We start from the raw sequence: 22,383 nt of genomic DNA, 5'->3' as shown, positions 1-22,383 counted from the left end.
TGCTTCAGAAATTGATTTCTGGAAGAGAAATCTGTTTGATAAAACAGAAGGAAATTTCTGCTTTTGCAGGTGCCCATAAATTTAAATTTAACTCAAAGTGAGTAGTAACAGGTATTCTAAGTCAATTTGTGAAGTTTTAAATTTTTTTATTTTTGATTTTTTTGGGCACCACAAAAAATTTAAATTTCACTCAAAGTTGGTGGCCACGAGTATTCTAAGCCATTCTGTGAAGTTTTGAAATTTTTTATTTTTTGATTTTTTTTGGGGCACCTCAAAAAATTTAAATTTCACTCAAAGTGGGTGGCCACAGGTATTCTAAGCCATTCTGTGAAATTTTGAAATTTTTTATTTTGAAATTTTTTTTGGGCACCTCAAAAAATTTAAATTTCACTCAAAGTGGGTGGTCATAGGTATTCTAAGGGTGCGAATGGTAACCATTCTGCTCTAGAAATCAAATTTTTGCCAGAAATTGATTTCTGGAATTCTTGCAAGAAACTGATTTCTGGAGGAGAAATCTATTTGATAAAACATGACTAATTCTGCTCTAGAAATTGATTTCTGGAACATAAATTTATTTTGATCTGTTGATTTTTTTTGCACCTAAAAAAATTTAAATTTCACTCAAAATGGGTGGCCACAAGTATTCTAAGCCATTCCGTGAAATTTTAAAATTTTTTATTTTTGATTTTTTTGGGTACCTAAAAAAATTTAAATTTCACTCAAAGTGGGTGGCCAAATGTATTCTAAGCCATTCTGTGAAGTTTTGAAATTTTGATTGTTTTTTGGCACCTAAAAAAATTTAAATTTCACTCAAAGTGAGTGGTCACATGTATACTTAGCCATTCTGTGAAATTTTGAAATTTTTGATTTTTGATTTTTTTTGAGCACCTCAAAAAATTTAAATTTCACTCAAAGTGGGTGGCCACAGGTATTCTAAGCCATTCTGTGAAGTTTTGAAATTTTTTATTTTTTTATTTTTTTAGGCGCCTCAAAAAATTTAAATTTCACTCAAAGTGGGTGGCCACGGGTATTTTAAGCCATTTTGTGAAGTTTTGAAGTTTTTTATTTTTTTATTTTTTTGGGCACCTCAAAAAATTTAAATTTCACTCAAAGTGGGTGGCCACAGGTATTCTAAAGTCATTCTCTGAAGTTTTAAAATTTTTTATTTTTGAATTTTTTTGGGCACTAAAAAAAAATTTAAATTTCACCTAAAGTGAGTGAAATTTAAAGTGGGTGAAATTTCAAAACATTTAAATTTCACTCAAAGTGGGTAGCCAATTGGCTACTTGTGGTGAAATTTAAATTTTTTTGTAGTGCCCAAAAAAATTCAAAAATAAAAAATTTTAAAACTTCATAGAATGGCTTAGAATATCTGTGACTGAAATTTAAATTTTTGGGCACCTCCAAAAGCAAAAATTTCCTTTTGTTTTATCAAACAGATTTATCTTACAGAAATTAATTTCTGGAGCAGAATTAGTAATGTTTTATTAAACAGATTTCTCCTTCAGAAATCAATTTCTGGCAAGAATTTGATTTCTGGAGCAAAATGGATTCCATGAGCGCCCTTAGAATACCTGTGGCCACCCACTTTGAGTGAAATTTAAATTTTTTTAGGTGCCCAAAAAAATAAAAAAATCAAAATTTTCAAAATTTTATAGAATAGCTTAGAATACCTGTGGCCACCCACTTTAAGTGGAATTTAAATTTTTTGAGGTGCCCAAACAAAAATCAAAAAATAAAAAATAAAATTTTTTACATAATGGCTTAGAATACTATGGCCACCCACTTTGAGTGAAATTTAAAATTTTTGAGGTGCTCAAACAAAAATCAAAAAATAAAAAATAAAAAATTTTACATAATGGCTTAGAATACCTATGGCCATCCACTTTGAGTGAAATTTAAATTTTTTATGTGCCCAAAAAAAATCAAAAAATCAAAAATTTCAAAACTTCACAGAATGGCTTAGAATACAAGTGGCCACCCACTTTTAGTGAAATTTAAATTTTTTTAGGTGCCCAAAAAATTAAAAAATCAAAAATTTCAAAACTTCATAGAATGGCTTAAAATACTTGTGGCCACCCACTTTGAGTGAAATTTAAATTTTTTTAGGTATAAAAAAAAAATAAAAACTTTCAAAACTTTACAGAATGGCTTAGGGCGCGCATGAAATCCATTCTAGAGCAGAAATTCTGCTCCAAAATGCATTCCGGAACAAAAAATGCGTTTGTTAAAAAATTTCCGGAATGCATTCTGGAGCAATTTTTGCATTCCGGAATAAAAATGTATTTGGTAAAACTTCATTTTTTTTTTGTTCCGGAATGAATTTTTGCATTCAGAATGAGTTTTGGCCCAAAAAAAAGAAGCTACTTTTTGTAGCTTCCCTCTTCCAGAATGCATTCTAGCCCAAATTTCCTTCTTTACAAAAAACCAAAAATTCAAAAAATCAAAAAATTCAAAATTTCACAGAATGACTTAGAATACCTATGGCCACCCACTTTGAGTGAAATTTAAATATTTTTAGGTACCCAAAAAAATCAAAAATTTCAAAATTTTACAGAATGGCTTCCATTCTGCTTCAGAAATCAAATTCTTGCCAAAAATTGATTTTTGGAATTCTTGCCAGAAATTGATTTCTGGAGGAGAAATATGTTTGGTAAAACATGACTAATTCTATTCCAGAAATTGATTTATGGAACAAAAATTTGTTTTGATATGTTGATTTTTTTTTGCACTTAAAAAAATTTAAATTTTACTCAAAGTGGGTGGCAATATAAGCCATTCTGTGAAGTTTTGAAATTTTTAATTTTTTTTGGGTACCTCAAAAAATTTAAATTTCACTCAAAGTGGGTGGCCACAGGTATTCTAAGTCATTTTGTGAAGTTTTGAAATTTTTGAAATTTTTTTTAATTTTTTGGGCACCTCAAAAAATTTAAATTTCACTCAAAGTGGATGGCCACAGGTATTTTAAGCCATTCTGTAAGGTTTTGAAATTTTTGATTTTTTTTTGGCACCTCAAAAAATTTAAATTTCACTCAAAGTGGGTGGCCACAAGTATTCTAAGTCATTCTGTGAAGTTTTGAAATTTATGATTTTTCGATTTTTTTTGGACGCCTAAAAAAATTTAAATTTCACTCAAAGTGGGTGGCTACATGTGTTCTAAGCCATTATGTGAAGTTTTGAAATTTTTGATTTTTTTAAAAAAAATTCACCAAATTTCATATTTTCCCGAAATCTGTTTTTTTTATTTTCTGGAAATTTTTATGAATTTTTCTAGAATTTTTCAATTTTTATGCATTTTCTGAAAAAAAAATTGTGAGAAAAGATAGAGAATGCATTCCGGAAGAGAGAAGCTACAAAAAGTAGCTTCTCTTTTTTTTTGCCAAAAACTCATTCTGGAATCAATAATGTTTTCTGGAATCAAGAATGCATTCTGGAATCAAGTATTTTTAGCCATTCTGTGAAATTTTTTATATTTTGAAATTTTTGATTTCTTGTAAAAAAGGAAATTTGGGCTATAATGCATTCTGGAAGAGAGAAGCTACATTTTTGTAGCTTCTCTTTTTTGAGCCGAGACTCATTTTGAAAGCAAAAATTCATTCCGGAACCAAAAAAAGAATGAAGTTTCACTAAACGCGTTTTTATTCCTGAATGCAAAAATTGCTCCAGAATGCATTTCGGAAGGAGCAATTTCGGAAATTTTTTAACAAATGCATTTCTGTTCCGGAATGCATTTTGGAGTAAAATTTATGCTCCAGAATGGATTCCATGCACGCCCTTAGTATACTGGGCATTTATTACCTCATCTTAAAAGATTTCCATACTTATAACACATCGACGGGATTGTTATGACTCAAACTGTACGTAGTGTAATGGGCAGCGGTAACAATAATTACTTCATTTTTTTTTATTTATTAAAAAAAATCGTGACCCATGACGGCTCGGGTGGCGAGGCCAAGTCGGACTACCGCCCTGATCCTCGAACCGCGGGGGTCCACATCCCGCGCGCGAGCTGGCCCTGGCTTCACTTCCTGCGGCGGGAAACGAAAACCCCACGTTTCCCCCCGCTCCAACTGGCGGGAAATTTTCGCACCCATTTTATTTGCATTACACGAAAATGAGAAAAGAAGAAGAAAACCACCCCGAAAAGAATAATAAAAGCGGAAAAACTATTAAAACAAAATTACGAAAAATCGCAAACCCTCCTCCTCCTCCTCGCTTCCTCCATTTTCGGACACCGTCTCGACTCCTCTTCTCCTCTTCCCTTTTTATTTTCGGATCGCCACTTCCGATTCCGATTCCGATTCCGATTCGGCCTCTCACTCCCTCTCTCTCTAGAACGAGCGGCGACGAACTCGATCGATCGACCGACCGACCGACCGATCCGCCGATCTCCGCCGGGGAACAGGCCTCCAGCGCCGACGACCGCCGCCATGGCGAGGCCATCGAAGCAGCCGGCGTCGTCCGACGAGGCCCTGTCTGACGGCTCCGAGGAGGAGGAGCCGCAGCAGCAGCAGCAGCTCAACGAGCCCGTCGACGAGGAGGAAGAGGAGGAGCTCGAGGCCGTCGCCCGCTCCGCCAGCTCCGCCGACGAGGACGACGGAGCGGCCGGCGCGGCCGACGAGAATGGCGAGGCCGAGGAGGAGGACGACGACGATGAGGTTCGGTTGTTTGCCTGCGTGGTTTCTGCTGGGATTTTGATGCCGGATCTTTTTGTTTGCTTGCTAGGGTTTGCGGGGGTCGGTGCGGTAATAGGTCTCTCTGGTGTTTTCCGCTGGGAAGTGGATGTCTGCTTCGTGTTTGAATACGAGTTTTTGAAGAAGGTTTAGAATGAGCGTTGGATTTCGATCGAGGATGTTGAGTTAGGACATTCTGAGAGACGAGTTGCTGTTCTACTGGTCTCTTGTGATTGTTTTACTGCATTCGTTTCTGCAAATTGGCACTTGCTGTATTGATCCTCCGCTTTACTAGTGCGTTGCTCAGAATGAAGTCTAACAATGCACAAGTATACACGTATAAATACATGTTCTGTAAGGTTTACTTAGCACAAGAGTCGAAGCATCTTCGAGGTGGACTTATTTCTTGCTCTTCTTTCGGGGTGTACTATTTTCTGGTGTTACTCTCAGTTGGATGAAGAAGAGTGGAAGTTAGTAGTTTCTCTTGCTCGTAGTGTAGGCGTGGTGTTCAATTTTAATATCGTGCATGCCAAAAATTACGCCTTCTTTGAGAGGAATTTCTGTTTATTTACCTTTCTTTTTCCTATTGGGTTGGTTTTGCATCTCCATGGCTAGAGGACTCGAGCAGGGCTGCAACTGTTCATGTTTCTTTGAAACTGATGACTGGGGTTTTCCCCTTTTACTTTAACATTTACTTGTGATTAAAGCTTCATCAGTCGCCTCACCATTTACAAAGTGGGAAACAATGGCAACCATAGCTCGTCTATCTTGCTTTGTTTCTCTCTTTACATGCACTACTTAAGTTGGCTAGTGCTTCCATACGTCTGAAATGTTGTTAGATACTTGTAAGAATGACCCAGTGAGGATCAGAAGCGTTGCCGCTTTTTATTTATTTTTGTATTCTTTTTCCCCATTCATTCTGCAGGAAGATAATGGTGAAACAGAAGTTAGCAAGCGTGAGAAGGCCAGGCTCCGTGAAATGCAGAAGTTGAAGAAGCAGAAGATTCAGGACATATTGGATCAGCAAAATGCCGCTATTGACGCCGATATGGTGCCTTTACATTTTAAGAATGTCTCTTTCTTGCATTATTTCGAGCTCACATGTAGTATTGATTATGACTAAGATTTTCTTGTTTTTGAAATTATTTTTCAGAAACAAGAAAATGAGATTTGGATCTAACAAAAATAAGGAAATTCAATCAATCGGACAATATTCCAGGCGTAGCATTGATCCAAACTCAGTGACCAAAGACAACTCGATGCCCGTCTGTTATATACTCTGAAAACATTCAATTGTACACCAGAGGGATCATATAGCTATAGTTTGCCCCATTAAATCAGGCACTATAGCTCCACGACACAGTCTATGATTGCCCCCCAACCCTGAAACAGCTAATCCGCCCAAATTCACAATACAAACCTCACTGTCCAAGCTCAAAGCCGACGTGCTCAATCCCAAAGCCCGTCTATTCGCACCTTCTCACAATCAAAACTCTTGATCAGAGAATCAGAGCAGTAACTGATGCCATGAATGCGAATCGCAATTACCTCTCGCCCTAGTTGTGGCCATCAAGTTTGTCCAAGCAACCATCCCCCTCGACCATGACCTGTTCCCATATAAGATAGAGAGATTGATTTCAATATTTGACCATATTGCTCGAATTCAATCAAGACGCAGGCGGTGAGGCCAAGTTAGACCACCCCCGATCCTCGAGCCGTGGGTCCATCTCGCGTGTGAGCCGATGCTGGCTTCAATTCCCGCGGCGGGAAAGAAATTACATTTCCCCCGCTGTGACTGGTGGGAAATTTTGGCACCCACTCGCATGAACCAAAACCGAAATAAAAATAATCGCTCAAATAATAATAACAATAACAATAATAATAAAAGCGGAAAGGTATTTAAAACTAAAATACGAAAAAAAGCAAACCCTCCTCTGCTTCCTCCATTTTCGGACACCATCTCTGATCGAACGACCCCCTTCGACTCTCTCCTCCTCCCCTTTTCAATTCGGAATCATCACTTCGGAGTCCGATTCGGCCTCTCTCTCTCTCTCTCTCTCTCTCTAGAACAAGCAGTCACGATTCGATTGTTTTCTTGTGCCGTTTTTTTACTGGGTTAGTTGTAATTTTGGTGCCGGATCTCTCGTTTGCTTGCTAGGGTTAGTGGGGTCGGTGCGGTTATAGGTGCCTCTGGTGTTTTGCGCTAGGAAGTGGATGGATGGGTGCTTCGTGTTTGAATACCGAGTTTTTGAAGAAGTTTTAGAATGACGGTCGGATTTCGATGGAGGATGATTGAGTCAAGACAAACACTTCGAGCCGAGTTGCTGCCGTTCTACTGGTCGCTCGCTTGCGATTCTGTTGCTGCCATTCGGTTCTGCAGATTGGTGCTTGCTATATTATTGATCCTCCGCTTTACCAGCGTATTTGAACTCTAATGACTTGGGGGGTTTTCCCCCTTTTTTATTTTGACATTTCCTTTGTGATTAAAGAGCTTCATTGATCACTTCGCACCCATATACAAAAGCGGGAAACAATGGCGAACAGAGCTCGTCCATCTTCTTGCTTTGTTTCTGTCTCTACGTACGCATGGCTTCTTACGTTGGCAAGTGCTTCCATGCGTCTGAAATGTTGTGGTTCCATACTTGTGAGTATGTGATTCAGTTGAGGATTGGAAGCGTCGCCGCTATTTATTAATTATTGTGTTCTTTTTCCCCCCATTCATTCTGCAGGAAGATAATGGCGAAACAAAAGTTAGCGAAGCATGAGAAGGGCCGGGCTTCGTGGAATGCAGAAGTTGAAGAAGCAGTAGAAGATCCCACGAATTATTGGATCAGCAAGATGCCGCTATTGAGGCTACTGATATGGTTGCCTATACATTTTAAGAATGACTCTGTCTTGCATTATTTCGAGCTCACATGTAGTATTGATTATGATATTAATTTTCTTTTCTTTTTCTTTTTTTGCGCTAGAGATCCAAGAGGAGTCGATATGCAATTTAATCAAAGGATGTTCCCTCCCAAGACTTATTCAAATGTCGATGGCCCAAAAAACAACATAGACTTATTCAAACATGGACATCATTTTGGAAAAATCTCATCTTATGTTTAGAGAGTTGGGGCCTTAAAAATCGAAACATCAAAAAGGTCCAACTATACTTTGACTCAAGTAAAGTCACGTCACAACTAGCAATGGAGTTGTGTGCTACTTTTTCATAATGACTTGGCATAATGAATGACCAGGTCCGATATCCATTATTTCAACGGTGTGTGTGTTTGTAAACTACCTTCACACATGAGAACCCACTTCCGATAGCGTGCGTTGCTTCATGGACTCAGATCTTTAGCTTCTCAATTTTCCATAGAGATTCAATTGTCTCTTAAATGTTTGTTTATTCAAAAGTCTGAGAGTGTATATAGTGAGAGAGAGAGATAGAGTAAGACCGATAAAAAAAAAAACGGTCTCCTAAGAAGGATAAATTTTCTTCGAATTACTTAATAGGATAAAGAAGCATGATCTCAGAACAGGAAAAGAAACAATGCCGTTGAAAGACACAACACAACGACAATTCTTTGAATTTCTACCTTTTGCCTATTTGATTAGGCAGAAGAATATATCTAGCACATCCCGTCCTTCTCTAGTAGGTGGCGGGACTTGGATGAGCAAACTATTTCTGGGAAGAAACAAAAGTAAAAATTTGTTGAGGGACAAGGGCGTGAGAGTAGCAAAGGGAGACTCTGAGTTTTTTACCTAATTAGGTAGCAAACTACATCTAGATGTCAAATGCAACTTTATGCAATTTCACCCCATCCTTGACAAATCTCTTCGACTACTTTGTGAGAAACCCCAAATGTCTGGATCATAACAAATGCTTCAAAAAAATTTCTATAAAAAAAAGGATGTCAAATAACATGAGTAAACCAATAAATTGAGAGTAGCAATGCAGACAAAATGATAAAAAGAAGAACAACTTGATTTTGTTCATTTATGAGAATACGCTTATAAATCGGATAAATTGCTTGATAACTGAGTAGAATTTTTCACGTAGTTAACAGTTGAGTGCTTTAGTGGTGTACTCCATGATAATGACATCCTTTTCAGAAAAAAACAGCATGCAATCGGGTTAATTAGCATGAAAGTGAACCTGAAAACAGTATCGGCCGTGCTGGGTTGCAATGGTAAGTTATTCTTTTTCAAGAGCTTCATAACTTCTTGAGCGAGGGTAGCATCTTTGTGCTCTTTAGCATAATGCTGCATTTCAATACACCAAGTTAAGAAAAGAAATGTGTAAATAAAACAAAACGAAAGAAAATCACTTCATATAAGTACATATCATCATTACCGATATATGATTTGTAGAGCCAATTGTACGGGTCAAACTATAGACATTATGCTTCCTCAAGGGCCTTCTTAACTACAATTTTGTCAACCCTTAGTTTCTATCATTAAGGACAACTAAGGGGGCGAATGATAAGATTTCTCTTTTTCAATCCTATTTCTACCTAGATTTTTTCTATTTCTATTTTTCATATGAGTTTTTGAGTAAAAGTAGCATTTGATAATGATACAAAATTTCTGTTTCTAGAATAGAAATTCATTTGATAGGTTGTTCTTAAATTTTTGTTCCCGGCGAACAGCGACAGATGGCTGGCAGGCGGGCGGGCGGCGGACAGGGCGAATGGCGGGCAGAGGCGGCGGACGGCAAGGGCGAGTAATAAAAAAGAATTATTATTTCTGTTTCTATTCCAAAAATAGAAAAGTAGAAAATTTTAACTTCTTATTTATGTTAGAAACCTATTTCTGGGCTAAAAATTTATTCCGAAAATAGAAAAATGAAATTATTTTATCAAACAGATTTCTATTCTAAACCTGTTTTCGAGAACAAAAAAATAGAAAAACGAGGAAACAGAATAGTTATCATTCGCACCTTAAATGCGCCATGGTAATTTAAATTCTTAGGTAAAATAAGGATTAAGAGATATAAATACTTATTATATTATGTGCTCCCAGTGAAAATTGATTGTTCTAATCTCCTGACATGAGACATACTATGGAAGTGCCGTTTGATTTGATTTATTTTGCTTGGAAATAATGAAGAGCCTTATTAGTAGAATTAGCTCGAACGGATAACTACTGAAGCTATCAGTTCGTAAAAACACATTTTGCCCAAAGTGAGCAAGTATGCACATGAAAAATAGAGTTGTCATGATCGACACTTTTCACCAATTTAAACGCATTGAAGCATGTTGAGCAATTTAACATGTTACTCCCAAAAGACTGTTTATACACATTTAACAATGTTATATGTACTTTAAATTAAATGTGGTTTCATAAAATTATATATGAAAACCTCTTTCTTGAACATGTTATATGTGTCCTGTTACTTTCATCCATGTGCTTAATAGATGTGTCGTATCTTTGTTGGACATAATTTTGGTTTACATAACATTCGACACAACAAGAATATGACACACAAGCACAACTTGCTGCCGGTTGGGTAGTCAAAAGTTCTCGTAAGCAACTCAATACGTTCTCCAAGCATATTAGGCTTTAGGTAATAAGATCATTAAAAAACAGAAATAACACAATAAAATGATTGCCTTGATCATAAGGTTAACAAGTACCAACAATCGAATGCAGAAGAGAAATCAGGTAAAGATATTAGCAAGATACAAAATTGTTGAACTTGGCACAAATATTGTGTCGGTAAAGCTTCCCAAAGTCAAGAGCCCTTGCACGCACACATGCTTTTGTGACTGCCCGACATAGGGTCGCGGTTTTAAATTCCCATGAATTCGAAAATTTGACAATAGTTTCTTCAACATCAAATATACGAAGCAAACACAACGACGATTATATAGATATAACATCTCTATTCACAAGCAAATTTCCTGACGGCATAATCGTTCCTGATCTATTATATATACTCTCCGCTTCAACTTGACCGCACCAGGTGCACATCCCTCGAATGAGATATTTAGACTTAAAGCCCCCTACTAACAAAGAACCATCGCTCTGGCATCTACAATCCACGTCGAAATTCCTCAGCAGCAAAAAGAAAAGCCTAACAGACAACAAGCACGCTACCTGCGAAACCAAGGGGCTGAGCACTAGAGGAGAAGGAGCTGTGATTCTTAAATTCCACGACTTGGTTGTCATAAGGAGAGACGAATCCAATTGAAGCTGAGATGAATCAGAGGCTTGAAATGCAGTAGAGTCTGTGAGCTCTCGAGACGGCGTGCATGGGTTCGACGCCATCGAATCACGAGTCGACGAGCTCTAGAGCCTGAAGGTTATGTTGTTTTTTTTTTTTGGGCCATATGAAGGTCGTGTTGCTGCTGAGCGAGTTTTTGATACTTTTATAAGCTTTGAGGAATAATACTTCTGATCACTCAATCTATTTATGATAATAAATACTTGAACAAAAACATACGTTTTTTATACTAGTAGATATTGCATTGAACTAACATTCTTCTCTCGCCAAAAAAAAAATTAACATTCTTAATTCTACTCCAAATTCTAGGACATCTTTTTTCTTTTCTTCGTTAATTTTCTTACGTTACATCACATATTATTGGTTCATTACCAAGACCATAACCTATCAGTATTTTTACTACACCAGCAATTGCACGTTGAAATTTTCTTTCTCCCTCAAAATCTGAATTTGACTCATCATATTCAGTGCATTACATTTCTTCGGCTTTGAACAAGCTTCGCAACAGACTTGAACTTCAGCATTCTACTTTTCCTAATATGTGCATTAATAACAAAATCCCTACCCTAAAGAATGGTAACTGGGCCACTCCGGCCCAGAACCAGCACAGACCGGCCCTCTTGGGCCCGAGCCCATGAGGGGCCGTACCAGACCAGGCCCGTTAGCAATAAGGGGCCGTGCCAATGCCCGGGCACTGGCCTAGGGCCATTTTTTTTTAAGAGCGATTGTAGTCTGAACAAAAAAGTGAAGATGGCAACACTAATTTAAGATCTCAATGATGATTTTTCATGAATTTAATTATGAAAGAAATTCCTCGTAGAAAAGGAAAATAAGGGGCAAAACAGGAAGGAGGAGTTATGAACTTTTTCCTGCCACCGAAATGCATCCTTCATATGTTTTTTTTTTTATTATCCTTGTGCGCTTCTTTCGACTAAAATCTTGCGGACAGCACAAAAGGCACGCTAAAGCATTGGCGGCTCTTCTTCTTTTCCACATTAGCATGACCCCATCTTCTTTTTCTTTGCCTTATTGCTTTATACCTTTCCATTATTACATTACTTTTAACAAGATTTTCCCTTGCATTCTCTCTGGAGCAGTTTCGCCAACGATTGAGGTCCCCACGAAATAGTTTTATGCTAACAATTATGGATTTTTTTTCAATTTTGTTAAAAAAAAATGTGCATTATTGCTCAATAAGCACTTGCTCTCCATCATTTGAAGTTTGACAAATAGTCCTGGTTATTTATGAGTAATGTTAATTAGTATGCTACAATTGATATATTAATTGACATGACCAAATCTCAAATTAACATTTAGCAAGTGAATATATAGATTTATGAAAATAAATACTATACAAGCGTGAAAATCTGGATAGTCCTCATTTTCTTTTTAAAAAAATCACTTTTGGAAAAAGTGAGTTTTTCGGATCTCATTAGCCTAATATTCTAGAGAATCTTGACCTTTCCACTTGCTATTAAAAATGTCCCGAACATTCAACTTTATCACGGAGAATATAAGCTTTCAGTTTAATATTAAGAAGTGATGAAATCTTAATTTTCTTTAAAAATGTTCCCACCTTTCAACTTTATCAAAGTTAATTTAGATATTGTAGGAGGATGTCCATGACTTTCTATACTTACGTAAAGCCAAAAACTTGAATTTGGTGTCCTCACTCAAAATATTCATCGTACCCTCGACATATATTATTCTGAGGTAAAATTGTTGTGTAATGAATGGGCAGAGACGGAAAGCATTGTTTTTATTTTTTCGTTGACCACTATATGCACCAACAGGATTTGAAGATGGACAGAGGAAACAGAATAAACTAATGACAACTCCTCTAAACGTGGAAGTGGAAGTTGTGAATCAAAGCTTGCTACTGACTACCCATTACTAACAAGTGATGTATGTAGGTTCTGTATCTTTGGCACCACGATTGGACAGTTCAATCTGATAAAATCAAGAGGCGACGGCAGTCACTGTATACCATCATCGAATGAGTCGGGATTACATGCACTCTCTTAATTTTGGACAGCAAAATTCTGTCAGAAATATAATAGAATAGGCTGCAAAATCAGATTGAAAATGAAAGGAACACCTTATCTATTGTCATCTCTGAACTGAAATTTGGTCCATCTAAAATGCGTGAGCCAAAAGATCCTCTCTGCAAAAACTAGTCATCTGAGGATTGTTCCCAGACTTCAATTGTTGATGATGCACCTATTCTCTCAGATACACTTACTTTTTGGGGAAAGAAAATAATCGTTATCTGAAAGTACAGGAATGATAACATTCAAATCAAAGAACGAGCAGAACTTCAAATGGTTCGGGGACCTTCACAAGAGAACTTCAGATGCTGGTTGCTCGAGACGTGATTACTGCACTTGTCTTGCTTCTCAGCGGAATTGGCTGAAACTAACGTGGCAACCTTAATGGCCCACATAGGAGACAGATCTGCAGCTAGTCCATTCAATCTCCAATTCTGTCATACTTTAACAAAGGGTGCCTTCGGTGGTTAGTTCTTCCATATTCACTTTCACCTCCAAGCCTGTGTTTAATAAGGAACTAATCATGGCCGGGATGATGGCTTTGAGAGTAGCAGCCAATGCCTACATGAGCGAAGAAAATGCGAGGTTGTAAAAACTTTGAGATAGTTAAATGCAACATATATACAACTAGCAACAGGAATGATTGGGAAAATATTACCAGAGCAATATATAACTACAAACAAGTAATATTTCTACTTCTACCCAAAGTGATAAGGATATTTAGTCAAAGTAAGTACCTTGTGGTCATCTTCTTTCTTCCGTTTGATAACCTCGACAGGCCACTCACTGACAAGCTTTTGAAGTTCAACCATAATGCTGGACCTCTTGGCATCAGGTAAACTCTGGCATCAATCCAAGGCATTCACTTCATGAGAACTAAGAAGCGACATCTGAACAAACAGAGCCTATGTAGGTGTATTTCCAACTCACTATTAGGACCATGGAACTCACTTGTGTAATTTTAACCAAACACTACAGCAAGCACCAAATATGAAACCCAAATCAACCAGTCACCCTCAACGAGAGGATCTGTCACAGTAATTTTATCTGAGCACATTATGGGGGACAATTCAGTATGTCTTCCACTAATTGTTTTATTCCTTAACAGGATATGGAAAATTAAAGGACTAGTTCAAAGGCGGAGGTAATTTAGGATACAAGTCCTTGAGCTAGGAGATCATGCCAGATGGTGAGCATATCAAAATAGCTATAGATGCTCTGAGAAGTGAAGCACCTGATTCAAGACATGAATCACTGTAGCAGCCTCCTCAGGTTTTCCTAAATCCCTGCACAAAACATTGGATATGAAACCATTTAGTTGACCACAAAACAAGTAAATGACAATCAGTTAAATTTTAATCTTACACCGGAGTGCTAAAAGCCACAATAAATGCTTCCAAATAGAGAAAAGTACTCATATCTCCTTTGTGTGTTGACAATGAATATTATCATGCCCATGGGTGCTTCATGTCCTAGGGTGTGAGCCAAAATTTGGTTTATTCAAGCATGAACTCTCACTTTTTTTGGCCATAGACCTCTCAGCTGGTTTACCAAGAACTTTGTACTGATATCTATTGCAACTTTACTGTTTTCCCATGATCAGATTTTCGCATGCAAGAAGACCAAGTGCTTTCAGGGTCTGATATTTGTGATTTCAACAGTCTGTGTTTGCAAATTACCTTCGCACATGAGAACCCACTGCCCACGGTGTGCTGCTCCATGGACTCAGATCTTAACTTCTCAATTTTCCATAGAGATTCAACGTCTCGTAAAAATGGTAATTTCCGTCAAACCACTAAATAGGATATAGAAGCAAAATCTCATAACAAATAAAGAAACAAAGACGTTGAAAGACACAGTGTAGTGAAAATTCTTTTTATTTCTTATTTCTACCTTTATGTTTACGGAGAGAAAGAAATCATTGTACAGAAGAATATATTCTAGCACATCCTGTCTTTTGTAGTAAGTGGCAGGACCTGGATGAGAAAACTATTCGTGGGAAGAAAAAGAAAATATAAATTGCTGAGGGACAAGGGCTAGAGAGCATCAAAGGGAGACACAGCGAGTGTTTCTCACCTGCTTTTGCAGCAAACTCCATCCAGATATCAAATGCAGCTCTATGCAATTTCACCCCAACCTTGACAAATCTCTTCAAATACTTTGTGACCAACCCTCAATTGTCTGTATCATAACAAATGCTGCATAATTTTCCATGGAAAAAAGCATGTCAAATAACATGAGTAAACTATAAGATTGAGAGTAGCAATGCAGACAAAATGATTAAAATAAAAACAAGTTGATTAAATCATATAAAAAAAACACTTATAAATTGGATAAATTGCTTGATAACTATGTAGTATATTTCATACAATATTTAAGTGCTTTAATGGCGTACTACATGATAATAACATCCTTCTCAGGATAAACAGCACGAAAGCAGGATAAACAGCACGGAAGTGAACCTGAAAACAATATCGGCTGTGCTGGGTTGCAACGGCAAGTTATTCATCTTCAAAAGCTTCATAACTTCCTGCATGAGGGTAGCATCTTTGTGCTCTTTAGCATATTGCTACATTTCAATACCATAAGTTAGCAGAAGAAATATGTAAATAAAACAAATGGAAAAAAATAATCACTTGATGTAGATACACGTCATCATTACCAATAAATGGTTTGCAGAGCCAATTGTAGGGGTCAATCCATAGACATTATGCTTCCATAAGGCCTTCTTACCCACAATTTTGTCAACCCTTAGTTTCTATCATGACGGACTAAGGCACCATGCAATTCAAATTCTTAGCCTATATAAGGATTGCTGCAATTAATATAGATTCTAATTATATCATGTACTCCCAGTAACAATTAATTGCTGCAATCTCCTGACATGAGTTATACTATGAAACTACAGTTTTTTTTTTGTTTGTGGTCAAAATACTATGGAACTACAGTTTGATTTGATTTAGTTTGCTTAAAAATCATGAAGAGCTTAACTACTAGAATCAGCTTGAACTGATAACTACTGAAGCTATCAGTTCATAAAAACACATATGCACAAAGTGAATGCTCTTTGCTAAGTTTCAACAATGAATACAATTACTTGAAGTGGAGGTGTCATGCAAGAAATCAAAGTCTTAGAGAGCCAGCAATGTGCGGAAAGACCCATTTACAGAATAAGTGTTTGATACAGTTGGGTTGAGCTTAATAATGTCCGAGTAATAAACGAGTTAACAAGTTTGTACATGAAAAATAAAGATGTCATGATAGGCCCTTTGACCCTTTAAACACATCGAAGCATGTCAAGCAACTTAACGTGTTACTCACACAAGACACGTTTATACACATTTAACAATTTTATATGTAATTGAATTGAATGTGGTTTCACACATTCACATATGAAAAACTATTTCTTGGATATGTTATATGTGTCGTGTAATTTCCATCCACTTGCTTAATAGATGTGTTGCATCTGTGTAAACAAATTTCTGGTTTACATAATTGATGCAGCAAGGAAAAAAAAAACACAAAAGCACAACTTGCTACCAGTGGGGTGGTCAAAAGTTCTCATAAGCGACTGAATTTGTTCTCCAAGCCTGACAGGCTTGAGGTAAAAAGATCATTTGAGAACAGACAACATACAATAAAATGATTGTGCTAATGATAGGGTCTACAAGTAGCAACAATCGAATGCAGAAGAAGAATCAGGTAAAGATATTAGCAAAATACAAAATTTTTGAACTTGGCACACAACTCGTGTAGATAAAGCTTACCAAAGTCAAGAGCCCTAGCACGCACCCATCCTTCTGTGACTTCCCGACAAAGGTTGCAGTTAAAATTCTCATGAATTCGAAGATTTGAGAATCTCTGCAATGAAAGGAAAAAACAGGTTAATTTATCAACTATTCAATAATTAAAACTTTACTTCTCAAATGGAGCAAGAAGTCAACTGACAAATCTGCGTAGGTTCTGCAAGACATCAAAGAGAAGCTTAGTATCCTCTCCGTTCTTGCAATTTTCAATCATCGACCACGTTCATGCGTTTGGAGCCATTGTTCTTTTCGTATTAACGGATTCAATAATTTTATCATGCATCTCCTTCACGGTCTCTGCGTAATATAACAAGAACCAAATATCAGAGAAAGAACTAAACAATTTGTCAAGCCACATATTAGATGGAGAAAAAGGAAAAACCTGTGGGGGGGTTCCTCCTTTTCAGTACTTGCTTCGGAAGAATACGGTAAACGCAAAATTATTGAATAAGGGGCTGCAGGCAATCTATTGCCATGAACCGGCCCCGTGAATTCCATCGACATCACATCAAAACCTTTTACTGCCAAGAGAAAAGCAGCTCCCTCTTGTACCAACAAGGAAACAAACTCATTCAACCCAGAACCGACATTCAAGAACACGAAGCAACTCGACTCGACGAACCAATTCGACACGATCGATTCCATTACACAATCACGTCTCCGATATCATATATACGAAGCAAACACAATGGACACAATTAAAAAAAAATATGACATTTCAATTAACAAGCACAATCCTCACAGCATAATCATCCCTCCGTTTCAACTTGACTACACCAGGCGCACACATCCCTCTCGAATGAGTTATTCAGACTTCTTCATCAATCATCAAATTCTCCACCCCCTCACATCGAGACATCATCAAACTCAACCTAAAAAAAAGCACACCCGCCCCCCCACACTAACAAAGAACCATCACTCTGGCATCCACAATCCGCCGTCGAAATTCCTCTGACGGACGAGAAGCGCACGCTACCTGCGAAACCGAGGGGCTGAACAGCAGCGGAGGAGAAGGAGGAGGAGGAGCCGCGGTTTCGACATGCCTGCGCACAAATCTGAGCGCATTCCGCGACTTGGCAGTCGTTCGGGGGGATGAATCCGGCCGAGCCGAGATGAACCGGAGGCTTGAGAATGCGGCGGAGCGAGGTGGTCGTGTTGTGTGCGATGAGCGAGGTTTTTCTCTTTGGCTTGTTCAGGGTTTTACGAGGAGGAGGAGGAAGAAGGAATGCGGTGATGTTCTCCCGTGGCGGCGTCCACGGCCGCTTACGGTGCGGAACAATCGAAACTTTTTGCAAATGACACTCTCAAGTGGAAGAAGATAGTGTTTAAGATAATGTCGAGAGGATAAACGTTCAGAAAATGCTTATTATTTAGCCAAAAAATATATTAAATTATGGCAAGTTGAGAGAAATTCAAATTCCATCTGGGAAGTAAAGTATTTGTGGGATTAATTGATAATGTCTTGATTATTCATTTACTGACATTATTACAGTTCATCTTCATGAAAAAGATGAGATTTAGCTTTCTAACATGCTTACTCTAGGTCCATGTCGATTTAGTGGTTCAGGAAAGGATTTGCACGTGTATTTGGAATGTCGCACGAGTTCAATTTCCTACGCAATTAAGTGCAAACAATTTCATTTTTTGACGGCCCTATGAATTTTGATTCATGAGGTCAATCGATAAAGGGTAAATATATATAAAAAAAAACATATCTTGTTTCATCCAATAACTTATTACATACCTCTAATTTTAAAATACCAAATACATATACGAATTTTACCTCTGAAGACCACTTTGCACTTCCGCATTAATTAGCGTCGTGTTCCTATTGTAAAAAGAAAATGTGATTTTCTCTCCAACAATGTCTATCCTCAGGTCCTAAATTCTTACGCCCATAAAAATTAAATCACTCAAATGTGGAGCTAGAGACTAAAATATGATTTCGAGAAAGGACAATTTGGTCTTTTCAAATTTTGGATTTTGGTTAGGTGTATGCCAATGTCAATTGTAAAGTAAGTTTTTCGTTCCACAATACGGTTGGGTTGGGGAAAAAAGAAAGCACCGATAATAAGAAACGAACTGTCGTTTTCTAGATTCAAGGGGAAATGCTCCCCTTTTTAACTTGAGATGCAACTGTCTCCTCTCCACCCTCAATCCACAACAGAAAAAACTCCTTCCTTTTGTCCACCACGGAAATAAACCGCTCAAGCAAAATCAAAACTGCAACAGACAAAGAAAACAAAAGCCGAAACTTCATTCCAATCTGATGCATAGAGGGACAGAGAATCAATCCTCCAATCTAATTCCTGTCCATTGACATTCTTCTCGATGAAAATGGGTTGCGGGAAGTCGAAGCATGATGTCACCACCGGAAACACCATTACCAAAAGCAGGAGTTCGGGTGCCAATCCCGAGAAGAGCAAACAAGTGGAACAGAACGTTCCTCAGATGGAAGCAATAGGGAATGACGCGGCATTACTTGCGCAGCAAGAAATCAATAATGCGGTGAGCCAGGATACAGGAACTGCAGCTGATCTTAAGGACGTAACAGAACATCCCGAGCCCGAACGGGAAGAAGAGAGCAAAGAAGAAGAAACAAAGGCTGAGGATGAAGACAGAGAGGAAGAGAAGCACGTAGAGGAAGAAAGGGTGATCGAGCTGGAGCGGGAGCAGGAGCTAGAGCCGGAGACAGAAACAGTAGCTGAAGAGGAAGAGGCAGAGACAGGGAGATTCACATCCCGCGACTCGCCGGATCATTACTTCTCTCCGAGAAGAGACGAGGAAGCACTGGAAGGGATCTTGTCCGAGGGGCTCTCCTCCGAGTACAACTCTCCACGGCATGAACTGGTCAAGGAGGGCGAGTACGGTCAAGTGGTGGTGGAAGACAAGAATGCAACTGGACTGGAAAAGGCAGAGGAATTGAGGGAGAAGGAAAATGGCTCGGCTTCTAATGAGGTACTCGAATAGATCTCTGAGAATTTAACTGCTGAGTTCTAACAATAGAGACACGCATTCAGGATCATAAGATTATGTGTGCAGGATCGCAGACATATGTCTTGACGTGGATGATGTTTATGCTAATTTACAAAACCCGTTCTTTTCCCTTGATTTTGATACATTTACTATGCATTTAAACATTGACATGAACACCAAGAAGTACAAACTTCTCAGACTGACTGTTTGAGCTGGTTTTCTGATTGAGATGGTTAGCTCCTAACAAAAATGACGGAACCATGTTTCTGTGCAGGAATTTGTGGCTCATTTAGCAATTGGAGAAGTAGCGAAGAGCAACTGAATCGAAGAAGCAGGATCGCAGCCTTTTATGCCTTAGTTACTTTAAAAATTACGGTGATGTAATTCAGTTCTCGACGCCAAAAATTGCCGAACAGAGAACAGACTAAAGGGTTGGAGCCTCGGTTGTAATCTATAGGATCTAATAGTGTGCATTGGGGTTGGAGAGATGATAATTATTCCCATATATCACTCCTTGAATTACTATCACCTTGCCGCGTTGCACTCTATCAGAAGATGAAGTTGAAAACAAAAGGATCCTTGAATCACATAAGGTGATCAAATCGTAATCAAAGAATCACAGAGGCTAAGTACTAAAAAAAAATTCACTTGTGCAAATGCAATTTGAATGTGGAGCTAAACTTGAAATAATGACCGAGTATTGGCACTTCATTTTTATTTTAACACATCAAATGAATAGCAGTGCATCGATCGGTATTTTATTCTGCTTGGAATTCTTATAGACTAATGGTCTTACATGTCTGCAAGTCTTGGCAGAGAAAATTGAGGTTGTTAGTCTCTTGGAAGTGGAGGGCCACATCTCCAGAACCAACATCAGGAAGAACCAATTTTCGTGCTTGGATATGAGAGGAGCCCTTTCTTTTCTTAATTGTAGTCTATGACCTTGGACCCTAGTGCTGATACATTTTTAAGAATCATTCAATGTGGACATCTTTATTTCTGAGATGCGTGACGATGTTACCATGTGCCTGTCCTAATTTTCATAGATTAATTATATAGGAAGCTGATGTTTTTTTTCCATTCGTCCCCAGATAGAGGATACTCACAATTACTGCAATTAGATTATTGAAAAAAAATTATATCGGAATCATCCGCGAAATCGCTGATGAACCTTATATCATGCATTAGATGCTAAAAATCACAAGACTACAACTACTGTTTGGCTGTACATTGGAAAAGAATGGAGTGTATACTGTGCATTGTTGACTTTATCACAGTCAAATTACCTTACAATATTCTATTGAAACAGCATCACCGTGTCTAGCAAGCTAGCTTCTAATTGGTCATATCTGGTGATTGTCTTTTCTGCTGATCTTTTCAAGGATTTCTTCAAGAGAAGACTTTGAGTAGGCATCACTGAAGATGGCGCTGCTAAAAAATGAAGCGGCTGTAAACAATTGAATAGCAGACCCGGCTATTGTATATAAACTTGATAAAGATTCAGGATAAGGTGGTTTCATTGGAATTAACTACGAGGTGTTCTTGAACTTTAGAGGATCAGATACTCGAGTATGTATTACTGACTTCCTTTACATTACCCTGATTGATGTGGGAATCTGTACTTAAAGAGATGACGAAGAGCTGCGCAACGGGGAAGAGATTGGCACGGAGCTTCTCCGAGCAATCAAGCAGTCCAGAATCTCCATACCCATCTTCTCAAAACGATATGCCTCTAGCAAATGGGGTTTCAACGAGTTGGTGCAGATGGTGGAGTGCAAGAAAACCAAGGGACGGAAGATCATGCCTTTTTTTTTTATACCGTGGAACCTTCTGAGGTCCGATACCAAACTGGCGGGTATGGACAAGCCTTCCTTGAGCATGAAAACAAGAGGCGATACAATGATGGAACTATTAGCGAGTGGAAGGCTGCTCTAAGTGAAGTCAGAACACTAAAGGGATGAGATCTGCAAAGCATGCCCAATGGTTGATTACTTCTAAGATTAAGACTATCGCAATAGCATCCTTATAATGCAACTCAATTCTGGTTGAGTCCTTGCAGAATTTGTCTTATTTCGAGAATTGAAGTTGAACGTGTTTCTAGAAAAATTAGAAATCATTCAGAAATCATGCCAAAAGTGGCATTTTTCACTGGAATTTGACTCTTTCTAAGCTTAACTAGATGTTATAAGTCCACTTTCATCCTTTTCTTGTTGAACAATATTATTGAGCTTGTATAATTTCAACAAGGATTCTGTCCAAACGGGGTGTTAAGTTTTCTAATTTGGTTTGGCCAGACAAATCGTTGTTCAACCCAATTTTCTAATTCAATGTGTTTTCAACTCCAAAAACATCAGGCACGAAGGTGACTTCGTGAAAACAGTCATCAAGACGGTTTTCAGTTAGTTGAAAAAGAGTTATTTGGTATTATCGGATCGTTTGGTTGAATTAAACAATTACGTGAGTGAAATAATTAGAATGATATGCCCTCAGACACATGAAGCACGGATTGTTGGTATCCATGGAATGGTTGGTGCTGGAAAGACTAACTTGCTAAAATCATCTACAATAAACTTTCACCTGATTTTGAGGAGTGTTGTTTCCTTTCTCGCATTCAAGAAACTTCGGAGGTGAAGGGTGTTGAGTACTTGCAGAATCAGCTGATCACCAAC

At 38.0% G+C, this 22,383-nt stretch overlaps 1 protein-coding gene, 1 long non-coding RNA gene and 1 pseudogene across 3 annotated transcripts in view; 1 reads left to right on the top strand and 2 right to left on the bottom strand.

Annotated features, from left to right (window-relative positions):
* The first annotated feature begins 4,246 nt into the window (after nt 1–4,246).
* Nucleotides 4,247–22,383, top strand: part of LOC115665936 (ISWI chromatin-remodeling complex ATPase CHR17-like) — a 69,455-nt gene continuing 51,318 nt past the window's right edge. The window contains exons 1-2 of one of the 2 annotated variants that reach the window (XM_056316986.1): nt 4,247–4,658; nt 5,599–5,876. In XM_056316986.1, the coding sequence (XP_056172961.1) occupies nt 4,431–4,658; nt 5,599–5,796 (426 nt within the window). In that variant the 5' untranslated portion in view covers nt 4,247–4,430 and the 3' untranslated portion in view covers nt 5,797–5,876. Of the gene's footprint in view, nt 4,659–5,598; nt 5,877–22,383 lie in introns of those variants that run through there. The other variant, XM_056316983.1, reaches the window with a different exon arrangement.
* The window catches only part of LOC115661854 (uncharacterized), a 72,138-nt pseudogene continuing 62,784 nt past the window's right edge, over nt 13,030–22,383 (bottom strand).
* Nucleotides 15,011–15,728, bottom strand: LOC130139636 (uncharacterized). The gene is made up of 3 exons (XR_008817739.1): nt 15,595–15,728; nt 15,395–15,501; nt 15,011–15,130 (listed from the first exon to the last, which is right to left on the bottom strand). It is a non-coding gene; the product is annotated as an uncharacterized LOC130139636 (long non-coding RNA).

Source organism: Syzygium oleosum, unplaced genomic scaffold (assembly GCF_021117445.2).
Source record: "Syzygium oleosum isolate NSW1041296 unplaced genomic scaffold, Sole_v2.1 Sole_v2.01, whole genome shotgun sequence".
NCBI lineage: Eukaryota > Viridiplantae > Streptophyta > Magnoliopsida > Myrtales > Myrtaceae > Syzygium > Syzygium oleosum.
This window is presented reverse-complemented; position numbering and strand designations above follow the sequence as displayed.